The following is a 15,380-nucleotide window of genomic DNA, read 5'->3' on the forward strand; positions in this document are numbered from 1 at the left end:
TTTGCTTCTTCGGAGGCTATTTTTGGGAGAAAGGTTTTGCAAGCCGTGGTGCCTTCCATTTAGGTGACCTGATTTGCTCCCTCCCTTCATCCGTGTCCTAAAGCTTTGGTATTGGTTCCCACAAGTAAGGATGACGCCGTGGACCAGACACACCAATGTTGGAGAAAACAGAATTTATGCTTACCTGATAAATTACTTTCTCCAACGGTGTGTCCGGTCCACGGCCCGCCCTGGTTTTTTAATCAGGTCTGATGAATTATTTTCTCTAACTACAGTCACCACGGTATCATATGGTTTCTCCTATATATATTTCCTCCTGTCCGTCGGTCGAATGACTGGGGTGGGCGGAGCCTAGGAGGGATCATGTGACCAGCTTTGCTGGGACTCTTTGCCATTTCCTGTTGGGGAAGAGAATATCCCACAAGTAAGGATGACGCCGTGGACCGGACACACCGTTGGAGAAAGTAATTTATCAGGTAAGCATAAATTCTGTTTTACCTTACCAGCCCTGAAAAGGGCCATTTGCGGGGCATGCCCCAAATAATTCAGCTCTTTTGCCTGTAAAAAAAAAACATACAATACCCCCCCCCCAACATTACAACCCACCACCCACATACCCCTAATCTAACCCAAACCCCCCTTAAATAAACCTAACACTAAGCCCCTGAAGATCTTCCTACCTTATCTTCACCATGCCAGGTTCACCGATCCGTCCTCCGAAGTCTTGATCCAAGCCTCCGAAGTCTTCATCCAAGCCCAAGCGGGGGCTGGCGATCCATAATCCGGCTGAAGTCTTCTATCAAGCGGCGGCTGAAGAGGTCCAGAAGAGGCTCCAAAGTCTTCATCCTATCCGGGAAGAAGAGGAGATCCGGACCGGCAACCATCTTGATCCAAGCGGCATCTTCTATCTTCATCCGATGACGAGCGGCTGATCTTGAAGACCTCCGGCGCGGATCCATCCTCTTCATTCGACGTCCAACTGAAGAATGAAGGTTCCTTTAAGGGACGTCATCCAAGATGGCGTCCCTCGAATTCCGATTGGCTGATAGGATTCTATCAGCCAATCGGAATTAAGGTAGGAAAATTCTGATTGGCTGATGGAATCAGCCAATCAGATTCAAGTTCAATCCGATTGGCTGATTGGATCAGCCAATCAGATTGAGCTCGCATTCTATTGGCTGATCGGAACAGCCAATAGAATGCAAGCTCAATCTGATTGGCTGATCCAATCAGCCAATCGGATTGAACTTGAATCTGATTTACTGATTCCATCAGCCAATCAGAATTTTCCTACCTTAATTCCGATTGGCTGATAGAATCCTATCAGCCAATCGGAATTCGAGGGACGCCATCTTGGATGACGTCCCTTAAAGGAACCTTCATTCTTCAGTTGGACGTTGAACGAAGGGGATGGATCCGCGCCGGAGGTCTTCAAGATCAGCCGCTCGTCATCGGATGAAGATAGAAGATGCCGCTTGGATCAAGATGGTTGCCGGTCCGGATCTCCTCTTCTTCCCGGATAGGATGAAGACTTTGGAGCCTCTTCTGGACCTCTTCAGCCGCCGCTTGATAGAAGACTTCAGCCGGATTATGGATCGCCAGCCCCCGCTTGGGCTTGGATGAAGACTTCGGAGGCTTGGATCAAGACTTCGGAGGACTGATCGGTGAACCTGGCATGGTGAAGATAAGGTAGGAAGATCTTCAGGGGCTTAGTGTTAGGTTTATTTAAGGGGGGTTTGGGTTAGATTAGGGGTATGTGGGTGGTGGGTTGTAATGTTGGGGGGGGTATTGTATGTTTTTTTTTACAGGCAAAAGAGCTGAATTATTTGGGGCATGCCCCGCAAATGGCCCTTTTCAGGGCTGGTAAGGTAAAAGAGCTTTGAACTTTTTTAATTTAGAATAGGGTAGGGCATTTTTTTATTTTGGGGGTCTTTGTTATTTTATTAGGGGGCTTAGAGTAGGTGTAATTAGTTTAAAATTGTTGTAATATTTTTCTAATGTTTGTAAATATTTTTTTATTTTTTGTAACTTAGTTCTTTTTTATTTTTTGTACTTTAGTTAGTTTATTTAATTGTAGTTATGTGTAGGTATTGTATTTAATTAATTTATTGATAGTGTAGTGTTAGGTTTAATTGTAACTTAGGTTAGGATTTATTTTACAGGTAATTTTGTAATTATTTTAACTATTTTAGCTATTAAATAGTTCTTAACTATTTAATAGCTATTGTACCTGGTTAAAATAAATACAAAGTTGCCTGTAAAATAAATATTAATCCTAAAATAGCTACAATATAATTATAATTTATATTGTAGCTATATTAGGGTTTATTTTACAGGTAAGTATTTAGCTTTAAATAGGAATAATTTATTTAATAAGAGTTAATTTATTTCGTTAGATTTAAATTATATTTAACTTAGGGGTGTGTTAGCATTAGGGTTAGGCTTAGCTTTAGGGGTTAATCCATTTATTAGAGTAGCGGCGAGATCCGGTCGGCAGATTAGGGGTTAATAATTGAAGTTAGGTGTCGGCGATGTTAGGGAGGGCAGATTAGGGGTTAATACTATTTCTTATAGGGTTATTGAGGCGGGAGTGAGGCGGATTAGGGGTTAATAACTTTATTATAGTAGCGGTGAGGTGCGGTCGGCAGATTAGGGGTTAATTATTGTAGGTAGCTGGCGGCGACGTTGTGGGGGGCAGATTAGGGGTTAATAAATATAATATAGGGGTCGGCGGTGTTAGGGGCAGCAGATTAGGGGTACATAGGGATAACGTAGGTCGCGGCCGTGTGCGGTCGGCAGATTAGGGGTTAAACATTTTTAATAGAGTGGCGGCGATGTGGGGGGGGCCTCGGTTTAGGGGTACATAGGTAGTTTATGGGTGTTAGTGTACTTTAGAGCACAGTAGTTAAGAGCTTTATGAACCGGCGTTAGCCCATAAAGCTCTTAACTACTGACTTTTTTTTTCAGCTGGAGTTTTGTCGTTAGATTTCTAACGCTCACTTCAGCCACGACTCTAAATACCAGCGTTAGAAAGATCCCATTGAAAAGATAGGCTACGCAATTGACGTAAGGGGATCTGCGGTATGGAAAAGTCGCGGCTCCAAAGTGAGCGTTAGACCCTTTCCTGACTGACTCTAAATACCAGCGGTAGCCCAAAACCAGCGTTAGGAGCCTCTAACGCTGGTTTTGATGGCTAACGCCAAACTCTAAATCTAGCCGTATGTAAAGCAATATGATGTCAATCAGAAGCTTTTACATTTACTGTCTCTGTAATTAGTTCATAAGATAGCCTTGTGATAAGCATAAGGCTATCTTATGAACTCTTATAAGAACCTGCAGTCAAAGGGGTGCGAAGAGTTTGATAAATCGACCCCTAAAAAAAAAAATTGTTGTTGGTTTTGGCTAAAATGAATGGAATGTTATATATTTATATTTTAGCTTCCATTGGTTCCTGTTTTTAGAATGTCTCTGAAATTACATCTCTTTTTTATATATTTTTTCTGTATGGTATCACAAGCTAGAAAAGTCCAGCATTTTTTGTAAATATTATTGTACCATATTGGAATGTAGCTGTGTACAGAAAAATAATTATTTACAAGACATACATTGCTAGCCAATAATCCTGTGTAAAGTAATCAGGATCTAGTTTACACAGATTGATATAATAATTCCACAAAAACTGTGAATTTTATATTTATTCAGACTATTGTTGTTTCCCCCCCATCAAATCAGTTATCTAATACACATTTTTCTTTACTAGAAAAAGAAACGTCGACATATTGAGTCGAGAAGGTAAATGCTTTTTTGTCTCTCTGGTTAAAAATATTTAAAAATGTATTAAAACAAAAATTAAATTAAAATAGCAGGGTCAATATATTTTAGTTTTATGAATTAAAGTCAGATACATCTGTAATAATTGCATAAGGCATTATGATTTACAAGAAGAGGCAGATTGCTGAAAAAATTAGAGAACCCCAAAGAAATTGGTTATTTATACAACAAAGCAGGGTAAATAAAAAATTAAAAAAAACCCAGATATTTTTATTTATTTATTTTTAATTAATTTAAATAGGATTTTAAAAAATAAAATACTTTTTGAGGAAAAAAAAAATCTATCTAAAGATAGTTTTCTTTTTAAGATACATTATAATCCAAAGGTTATTGGTTTTAAATTATGTAGCATGAGGCTGTATATTAATGGCTCTAATGCTTATTTTTTTTGTAAATTAATTACATGAATCCATCCACAATGCCATGCTCTCCCAAAGGTTTCTGCATTATTGTTTTGAGCTTTATTTCTATCTAGAAGACATTATCACATATTCTTGGTTTTGTAGTTCTCGAAACTGTAAATTTGTGTTGAGAAATAGACCTTAAAATAAAAATGTTGGGCGCGATCCGATATAGATCGCAGTTTGCGGCGCAAGCGAGGGAACCAGCGTCGCCCGCAGTTTCAGCTCGCAACTCGAGCTATCCCATATAAGTCGCCGTCAGATGCTAACGTGCCGTAAGTCTCACAAACCAGCGATGTCCAGAAATCTGCGCAAGTACAAATTTCTGGCGTCGCCAGTGACTTGCGCCACGTTAGAAACTGCCGGCGCCTATAAAACCTGACTAAAGTCTAAAACACCCGCACTGTCTAACACGCCTCCCTAACATAGCCCGACACGTCTAACACGCCTCCCTAACATAGCCCGACACATCTAACCCTCTATCCGCTATCCCCCCTCACTAGCCTAACAATAAAAAAGCTATTAACCCCTAAACCGCCGCTCCCGTACCCCGCCGCAACCTAATAAAGTTATTAACCCCTAAACCGCCGTTCCCGTACCCCGCCGCCAGCTATATTATCTATATTAACCCTAAGTATATTATAGTTAATATAGGTATTACATTATATATATTAACTATATTAACCCTAATTATATTAGGGTTAATATAGTTAATATAGTTACTATAGTATTTATATAAACTATATTAACTCTATCTAACCCTAACACCCCTAACTAAATTTATATTAAATTAATCTAATTCATTTATAAACTAAAATATTCCTATTTAAATCTAAATACTTACCTATAAAAAAAACCCTAAGATAGCTACAATATAATTAATAATTACATTGTAGCTATGTTAGGGTTAATATTTATTTTACAGGTAAATTGTTAATTATTTTAACTAGGTATAATAGATATTAAATAGTTATTAACTATTTAATATCTACCTAGTTAAAATAATTACCCAATTACCTGTAAAATAAATCCTAACCTAAGTTACAAATACACCTACACTATCAATAAATTTAATAAACTACAAACATCTATCTAAAAATACAATTAAATTAACTAAACTAAATTACAAAAAAAAACAAACACTAAATTACAAAAAATAAAAAAAAGATTACAAGATTTTTAAGCTAATTACACCTATTCTAAGCCCCCTAATAAAATAATAAACCCCCAAAATAAAAAAAATTCCCTGCCCTATTGTAAATTAAACAAATGTCAAAGCTCTTTACCTTACCAGCCCTTAAAAGGGCCTTTTGTGGGGCATGCCCCAAAGAATTCAGCTCTTTTGCATACAACAAATACAATCCCCCCCCCCCATTACAACCCACCACCCACATACCCCTATTCTAAAACCACCCAAACCCCCCTTAAAAAAGCCTAACACTACCCCCCTGAAGATCTCCCTACCTTGTCTTCACCACACCGGGCCGAACTCCTGATCCGATCCGGGCGATGTCTTCCTCCAAGCGGCAAAGAAGAATTCTTCCTCCGGCGATGTCTTCCTCCAAGCGGCAGCAAAGTCTTCAGTCTTCCGGCGGCATCTTCAATCTTCTTTCTTCGCTCCGCCGCCGCGGAGCATCCATCCAGGCCGACGACTGAACGACGAATGAGGTACCTTTAAATGACGTCATCCAAGATGGCGTCCGCCGAATTCTGATTGGCTGATAGGATTCTATCAGCCAATCGGAATAAAGTTAAAAAAATCTGATTGGCTGATTGAATCAGCCAATCAGATTCAAGTTCAATCCGATTGGCTGATCCAATCAGCCAATCAGATTGAGCTCGCATTCTATTGGCTGTTCCGATCAGCCAATAGAATGCGAGCTCAATCTGATTGGCTGATTGGATCAGCCAATCGGATTGAACTTGAATCTGATTGGCTGATTCAATCAGCCAATCAGATTTTTTTAACTTAATTCCGATTGGCTGATAGAATCCTATCAGCCAATCGGAATTCGGCGGACGCCATCTTGGATGACGTCATTTAAAGGTACCTCATTCGTCGTTCAGTCGTCGGCCTGGATGGATGCTCCGCGGCGGCGGAGCGAAGAAAGAAGATTGAAGATGCCGCCGGAAGAATGAAGACTTTGCTGCCGCTTGGAGGAAGACGTCGTCGGAGGAAGAATTCTTCTTTGCCGCTTGGAGGAAGACATCGCCGGAGGAAGAATTCTTCTTTGCCACTTGGAGGAAGACATCGCCGGAGGAAGAATTCTTCTTTGCCGCTTGGAGGAAGACATCGCCCGGATCGGATCAGGAGTTCGGCCCGGTGTGGTGAAGACAAGGTAGGGAGATCTTCAGGGGGGTAGTGTTAGGCTTTTTTAAGGGGGGTTTGGGTGGTTTTAGAATAGGGGTATGTGGGTGGTGGGTTGTAATGGGGGGGGGATTGTATTTGTTGTATGCAAAAGAGCTGAATTCTTTGGGGCATGCCCCACAAAAGGCCCTTTTAAGGGCTGGTAAGGTAAAGAGCTTTGAAATTTGTTTAATTTACAATAGGGCAGGGAATTTTTTTTATTTTGGGGGTTTATTATTTTATTAGGGGGCTTAGAATAGGTGTAATTAGCTTAAAAATCTTGTAATCTTTTTTTTATTTTTTGTAATTTAGTGTTTGTTTTTTTTTGTAATTTAGTTTAGTTAATTTAATTGTATTTTTAGATAGATGTTTGTAGTTTATTAAATTTATTGATAGTGTAGGTGTATTTGTAACTTAGGTTAGGATTTATTTTACAGGTAATTGGGTAATTATTTTAACTAGGTAGATATTAAATAGTTAATAACTATTTAATATCTATTATACCTAGTTAAAATAATTAACAATTTACCTGTAAAATAAATATTAACCCTAACATAGCTACAATGTAATTATTAATTATATTGTAGCTATCTTAGGGTTTATTTTATAGGTAAGTATTTAGATTTAAATAGGAATATTTTAGTTTATAAATGAATTAGATTAATTTAATATAAATTTAGTTAGGGGTGTTAGGGTTAGATAGAGTTAATATAGTTAATATAAATACTATAGTAACTATATTAACTATATTAACCCTAATATAATTAGGGTTAATATAGTTAATATATATAATGTAATAACTATATTAACTATAATATACTTAGGGTTAATATAGATAACATAGCTGGCGGCAGGGTAGGTAGATTAAATTAGGGGTTAATAATTTTTATATAGGTGGCGGCGGTGTAAGGGGTCAGATTACGGGATAGATAAGGTAGATGACAGCGGTGTAAGGGGTTCTAATTAGGGGATAGATAAGGTAGATGGCGGCGGTTTTAGGGGCTCACAGTAGGGGGTTAGTTTATGTAGATGGCGGCGGGGTCCGGGAGCGGCGGTTTAGGGGGTAATAACTTTATTAGGGATTTCGGGGGGGGGGGGTGGATCGCGGTTGACAGGGAGATAGACATTGCGCATGCGTTAGGTGTTAGGTTTATTTTAGAAGATCGCGGTTGACAGGGAGATAGACATTGCGCATGCGTTAGGTTTATTTTAGCAGCCAGTTTAGGAAGTTACGGGGCTCCAATAGTCAGCGTAAGGCTTCTTACGGCTGCTTTTTGTGGCGAGGTGAAAATGGAGTAAGTTTTCTCCATTTTCGCCACGTAAGTCCTTACGCTGCATATTGGATACCAAACTGCGCGGGTTTGGTATACCTGCCTATGGCCCAAAAAACTGCGGGCGACGGCAGAAATATACGGGCGTAACTTCTAGGTTACGCCGTATATGTGATACCAAACCCGCGCAAATATTGGCGTCGCCGGCTTTTGCGGGCGACGATTTATATCGGATCGACCCCGTTGGGTTTATATCCCTTGATGATTTAGATGATACAATTTTAAACAACTTTCAGATTTACAGCTATTATAACGTGCCTTATTCTTTTGGCATCCTTTGTTGAAGGAGCAGCGGTGCACTACTGGGAGCTAGCTGAACACATGGTGTGAGCCAATGACAAGAGGCATATATGTTCAGCCACCAATCAGCAGCTACCTCCCAGTAGTGCATTCTTGCAGCTCCAGAGCCCACTTAGGTATGCTTTTCAACAAAGGACACAGAGAGAACAAAACAAATTAGATAATAGAAGTACATTGCAAAGTTGTTTTAAATTGCATGTTCTATCCGGATCATGAAAGTTTAATTTTGAAATTAATGTCCCTTTAATCCATTTATTCCCCTCCATAATACATAAATTAATCTCTTACTAAGTTTAAAACTTAGTGAAAAGAAGATTGTTTGGAGTGAAATAAATTTACATAAGGACCTAAGTGAGAGTAGGGAGGGGCAAACAGTAAAAATGAAAGTCAAACCTGTAATGTTACTGTTTTAGTTAAAATGTAATTGTTATAATTAAGGTAATGATTATTTGTCTCCTTCCAGTAAAATACAGTTTAAAAGTTGATCAAATTACGAATGATTAACCTATTTAAATGCAGAAAGTTTACCTGCCAATAATTTTATAATTATCTATGTATATCCTAAGGTATATAACTAAATCAGTCATTTTCTGATAGAACTGAAAAATGATCTGAAAATGTTTTATTCTAAAAACCTTTATATAGCACACAATGACTTAATCTAAGTTTTGATTTAAATCAAATCCACCCTGCAACAGAGACTGCAAATAGGCCAGGGTTGGGTAATGGCACTCATCAAGGCAGTGGTACTTATCATAACAAAGAGCTGTAGGAAAAAGGTCAATTATTTGTCAGCTTTCCTGTAATTAACAAGATTGATGATTCATGTAATAGTCATGGAAATATGTAAAGCTATACTGACACTTCTAATATTAATTATTGCATATTCTGTTGACAGGTGTAGACTAGTGACAAATATGAAGGAAGAACTTGATGGTAAGATATATAAACCTACTGTGTTAAATCTATCAGATGCCCTATACTGTGCATACAGTAGGATTTTTTTTTCTTTTTCTCTCTCTCACTATTATTGCCAAACACACTTTTATTTTGTTCTATTTTCATTTTTGTTATTTTTTGAGATTTATGAGCAGCAGTTATTTTATTTAGTTAAAAGTTAGATGTACTGGGGGGGGTGTCCGACCAGAGACCAAGATGGCTGCTTTCTAATTCTGGCTGAATGAAGGAGCTGCTAAAACCATTGTTTATCACTCCTTATACCACGCACTAAGCCTTTCACCAACGATGGGAAGCTCATCTATATATGTGGAGCTGCCTTAAACAAGTTTTAGATCGGATTTCAGCCAAGCAGACCGGATTTGAGGAGGTGGACAACGGAGGCCTAGCAACGGCCTGGACCTTCATCTACCCCCCACTAGTCAGATTAACCAGCCATTTGAGCTGAGGTAAACATTTTTGGCGCGTTTTCTCCTTAGGCAGGGGCGGTCCTGCCTGGCATTCCATGTGACCGGGTGTGGCTATCTCTCGTCCTCTGTTGATCAGCGGCGCAGGAGATGAAACGGTTTCTGTAGTCCGGGTTATAAGAGGTGGTGAGTGCCCCGGCCATTGGAGGTTATAAAGGTGCCTATTTATTAAGTTAATCTAGTCCGTAATAAAAGCGCAAGCTATGGAGGTCTCATTCCTGTGTTTATTGTGAGGAGGTTCTGGTAGAACAGCCTGCTCAACTATGTTCCACATGCTTTGATATAGTTACGATATCTAAAAGTAAACGGATGTCTAGTACTACCGAGCCATCCACCTCTGAGGGTTCCCCGTCCCGTGAGGTGCATTCCCTGCATTCATCTCCAATTGCACAGGCAGCGCCCCAGGGTCCAACCATTACTCCTGCGGGAGAGATTCCCTGGCTGTCAGATTTTGCCGATCAACTGCAAACGGTGGTATCGAAAGTGATCCATGCCTTACCACGTTCTGCTAAGCGCAAGCATAGGGCGTATCATGGCGGCCCGGCCCAGGGGTTTTCTATGCCTAGGGAAATATCAGAGGCATTATAGGATGATGAGGCACACTCCTACTCGTCGGAGGAGGCCCTTTCTGGGTCGGATCCTTGTCTTTAAACCTCCGGCTGCGGAGGAGCTGACTTTAGGTTTATGATAGAGATTTTACGCTTTTTGCTGAAGCAAGTGCTTGCTACTCTGGAGGTTCCGGAGCCAAATGCTTCAGGAGGAACCTGCGATTCCTAAGCTTGATAAGGTATATGAGGATAGGGTGGTGCCTCAGGCCTTCCCGGTTCCTGTTAAGATGGCTAATATTATTAAGACTGAATGGGAGCGATTAGGTTCTTCCTTTTCGCCTTCTTCTTCCTTTAGGAAACTGTTCCCCGACAGCTGTGGGGTACTGTCCCTAAGGTGGATGGTGCTATCTCCAAGCTCGTGAAGAATTATTCCCCTTGAGGATAGTTTGTCGTTTAAAGAGCCCATGGATAAAAAGTTGGAAAACATGTTAAGGAAGATGTTTCAACACACAGGGTTTTTTTTTCAGCTGGCAGCGGCCGTAGCCGCGGTTGCTGGAGCTGCAACATATTGGTGTGAATCCTTGTGTGAAATGATCAAGGGGTAGACTTCCATCAACGAGATACAGGATAAGATTAAGGCGCTGAAGGTCGCCAATTCTTTCATCTGTGATGCCAATATGCAAATTCTTTGCCTAAACACTAAGGTGTCAGGTTTTTCCGTTTTAGCTCGCAGGGCTCTGTGGCTAAAGTCTTGGTCTGCGGACATGACCTCTAAGTCAAGGCTGTTGTCCCTGACTTTTCAAGGAAAGATTCTGTTCGGTCCAGGACTGGATTCGATCATATCCACGGTTACGGGAGGCAAGGGAGCTTTCCTACCGTAGGATAAGAAGGCTAAGCCTAAAGGATCTACTTTTTGTCCCTTTCGCGCGGACAAGGCACATCACCAGCAGCCCGCCGCAAAAGTGGACCAGTCCAAGGGAACTTGGAAGCCGGCTCATTCTTGGAACAAGTCTAAGCAGAGCAAGAAGCCCGCCGAGACAAAATCGGCATGAATGGGCGGCCCCCGACCGGTCTCCGGACCAAGTAGGGGCAGATTATCTCTCGTCTCAGAAGCCTGGTTACAGGACGTTCAGGACCTTTGGGTTCTGGAGGTTGTCGCCCAGGGTTACAGGATAGGGTTCAGATCCCATCCACCCAAGGGGCAGATTCCTTCTGTCAAACCTGTCTTCAAGACCAGAAAAGAGAGAGGCCTTTCTAGAGTGTGTTAGGGATCTCTCCTCTCTCGGTGTTATCGTACCAGTACCCCAAGCATAAAGGGGTCTAGGGTACTATTCAAATCTTTTTGTGGTTCCAAAGAAGGAGGGCACATTCCGCCCGATTCTGGACCTAAAGTGTTTAAACAAGTTTGAGTGTTCTATCGTTCAAAATGGAAATGATCAGATCTATTCTGCCCCTAGTTCAAGAGGGACAGTTCATGACAACTATAGACTTGAAGGACGCTTACCTTCATGTGCCAATTCACAGGGACCACTTCAAGTTTCTAAGATTTGCGTTTCTGGACCAACATTTCCAGTTTGTGGCCCTCCCCTTTGGTCTGGCGACGGCCCCGAGAGTCTTCACGAAGGTTTTGGGGGCGCAACTTACAGTGACCAGAGCCCCTATCTGGACGACATCCTAGTCCAGGCGCTGTCGCTCAGTCTCACAGAGGTTCATTTGAGGGCTCTTCTTTTTCTCCAATCTTACGGTTAGAAGATCAACTCAGGAAAGAGTTCCCTGGTTCCCAGCAACAGGGTGGAGTTCCTGGGCACGATAATAGACTCTATGTCCATGAAAATATTTTTCATAGACCATCGACGCAGGAAGATTGCGTCCTCTTGTCTTGCCCTTCAGTCCTCCTCAAGCCCCTCGGTGGCTCAGTGTATAGAGGTGATTGGACTCATGGTTTCCAGCATAGATGTCATTCCATTCGCCAGGTTCCATCTCAGACCTCTTCAATTGTGCATGTTGAGACAGTGGAACGGCGATCATTCAGATCATAGCAGATATCCATGAATGCTCGGACTCGGATCTCCCTCTCTTGGTGGATCCATCCAGAGCAACTGTCCATGGGGACATCCTTCTTGAGATCATCCTGGGAGATTGTGACCACGGACGCGAGTCTTTCAGGATGGGGAGCTGTTTGAGGTGCCAGGATGGCACAAGGAAAATGGACCCGGGAGGAGTCTCTCCTTCCGATAAATATTGTGGAACTCCGAGCAATCTACAATGCTACAATGCTCTGAAGGCATGGCCTCCTCTGGAGTTGTTCAGCTTCATCAGATTCCAGACCGACAACATTACCTCGGTGGTTACATCAACCACCAGGGGGGTACGAGGAGCTCCCTAGCCATGAGGGATGTGTCTAGGATCTTGGAGTGGGCAGAGTCCCACAGCTGCTCGCTCTCAGCGATTCACATTCCAGGTGTGGACAACTGGGAAGCAGATTTTTTCAGCAGGCAATCCTTCCATCCGGGGGAATGGTCTCTCCACCCCAAAGGGTTTGCAGAGATTTGTCTCAGGTGGGGAACGCCAGAGATAGATCTCATGGTGTCCATACTCAATTGCAAGCTACCCCGATATGGGTCAAGGTCCAGGGATCCCCAGGCAGAGCTGATAGATGCCTTGGCAGTGCCTTAGGGGTTCAGCCTTGCTTACATTTGTTTACCGTTACCACTTCTACCTCGTGTAGTGGCACACATCAAACAGGAGCGAGCTTCGGACATTCTGATTGCTCCATCGTAGCCGCGGAGGACGTGGTTTGCGGATCTGGTGGGGATGTCATCCTCTCCACCATGGAGGTTACCCTGTCGCAGGGATCTGCTGGAGCAGGGTCCTTTTCAACATCAAAATCTCGATTCTCTGAGGGTGACTGCGTGGAGATTGAACGCCTAGTCTTGGCCAAGAGAGGCTTTTCTGAAAGTGTGATTGATACGCTAATTCAGACAAGGAAGCCAGTCACTCGTTCCATCTACCATAAGCTTTGGAGGACTTACTTGTCCTGGTGTGAGAAGCATGGATATCCTTGGCATAAGGTTAAGGTATCCAGGATTCTGTCCTTTCTCCAAGAGGGTTTGGAGAAGGGTCTTGCCGCCAGTTCCTTAAAGAGACAGATTTCGGCATAATCAGTCTTGTTGCATAGGAGACTCGCTGAGCTCCCTGGCATACAATCTTTTGTTCAGGCTCTGTCTAGAATCAGGCCTGTCTTTAGACAGTCTGCTCCCCCATGGAGCTTAAACTTGGTCCTTAAGGTATTGCAGAAGGTTCCATTTGAGCCTATGCACTCCATTGACATTAAGATTCTGTCCTGGAAGGTTCTTTTCCTGTTGGCCATTGCATCGGCACGCAGAGTATCTGAACTGACTGCCTTGCAATGTGAGCATCCTTATCTGGTTTTTCATGCGGATAAGGCAGTGGTTCGCACTGGTTTGGGGTTTCTTCCCAAGGTGGTGTCTAACAGTAGCATCAATCAGGAAATAGTTGTTCCTTCTTTAGGTCCTAACCCTTCTTCTTCTAAGGAGAGGTTACTTCATAACCTGGATGTGGTTCGTGCCTTGAAGTTCTATCTTCAAGCTACAAGGGATTTCAGACAGTCTACATCTCTTTTTGTGGTGTATTCAGGGAAGCGCAAGGGGCAGAAAGCCTCTTCTACTTTTTTGTCCTTTTGGTTAAGGAGCTTCATTTGCTTGGCCTATGAGTCAGCGGGACATAAGCCTCCTCAGAGGATAACGGCTTATTCAACCAGAGCTGTGGCTTCGTCTTGGGCCTTCAGGAATGAGGCCTCTATGGAGCAAATTTTTAATGCGGCTACCTGGTCCTCCTTACACACTTTTACAAAGTTTTACAAATTTGACATTTTTGCTTCTGCGGAAGCTGTTTTTGTATCCATTCAGTATCCTCTAGAGCTTGGGTATATGTTCCCAACAGCAATGAATGATAATTTCATTTCCATCGAGGGGAGGAGAGTTCACGTCTCCCGCCCGTATTTCTCTGATGGGCGGACCAAAATTTAATTCATCTTCCTGGTGTCCAGTTTCTTAATTCCCAACAGTAATAAATGCAGCCGTGGATTCTCCTCCCCTCGATGGAAATGAAATTATCAGGTAAGCATTTTTCAACTGCCAAATATTTATGTTATTGGCTAGTCACATAGGTTTAAGTTCAAGCTCTAAGTGAAAGTATTATATCCTGTTAAATTTATTATTTTTATTTTTTATTTTTTTTTTAAATATAATTTTTATTGAGGAATATATGTACGGATTACATATATAGAACTTGCACAATAAAGCAATATACATAGTAAACAGATTCCATACTAAATTTGCTGTGTTAAAGCAGATCCAATAGAAGAAAAAAAAATGTGACCGTCCATATGGAATTCCTTAGGTCTATTTCAATAGAATATAATAGAACATAGAATCCGTTATAGATCTTCTCTTCTTAAAAGTCCATAGAGAAGGAATGCAAAACACAGAAAGAAAGGAAGAAAAAAGGTAAAGAAAATAACAATAAACAAACAAAAAAAAAGAAAAAAGGACAACAACATAATACAACATTACAATGAACCTATAATTGCGTAGAATAATACAGTTTATGCCTTTCGTGTGAAGCCTTTTAGTGAAGCTTACAAAGTGACAGAAGATGGAGAGGTGGGAAGGGTAAGGGAAAGGAGAGAGGTAGAGTAATGGAGAGGAGGTGAAGGGCACACCAGGGAAGGACTGAGTATAGAGGGTAAGGGAAATTGGACTCCTCGCAGAGGTGTCTGTCAATCTATTATGATATTCCTGTATAAGCACATAGTTATTAGATAGATGGAAGTTTATAAGTTACCCTGAGCACCAATAAAAGATTCCCAATAGAACTTAACGTCATAGTACCTATTTAGTGTTTTCTTTCTAAAGTGTACATACTCCTCCTGAGATATGAGTGTTGTAGTAGTCTGAATCCAATCTGCTCTGGAGGGGGGTGCAGGTGACTTCCATTTTCTGGCTATTAGATTCCTGGCACTATTTAAACCTATTGTCAGGAGTGTCCATCTTATATTACATATTTCCTGTGGTCTAAAGTTTAGTAAAGCTGTCACAGGTGTCAGCACAAAAGATGTATTTATAATAGTCTGGAAATCGGTCTCCAATTGCAGCCAGAATGGTCTTAGTTTCTCA

General features: G+C 41.5%; 1 protein-coding gene across 2 annotated transcripts in view; it reads left to right on the forward strand.

The window, feature by feature from the left end:
- The window catches only part of PHF11 (PHD finger protein 11), a 589,089-nt gene that overhangs the window by 254,452 nt on the left and 319,257 nt on the right, over nucleotides 1-15,380 (forward strand). For both annotated transcript variants that reach the window (XM_053708365.1, XM_053708366.1), the window contains exons 6-7: nucleotides 3,761-3,792; nucleotides 9,109-9,146. In XM_053708365.1, coding sequence (XP_053564340.1) covers nucleotides 3,761-3,792; nucleotides 9,109-9,146 — 70 coding nt within the window. The remainder of the gene's footprint in view (nucleotides 1-3,760; nucleotides 3,793-9,108; nucleotides 9,147-15,380) is intronic.

This window comes from Bombina bombina, chromosome 3 (genome assembly GCF_027579735.1).
Source record: "Bombina bombina isolate aBomBom1 chromosome 3, aBomBom1.pri, whole genome shotgun sequence".
NCBI classification, from domain to species: Eukaryota; Metazoa; Chordata; class Amphibia; order Anura; family Bombinatoridae; genus Bombina; species Bombina bombina.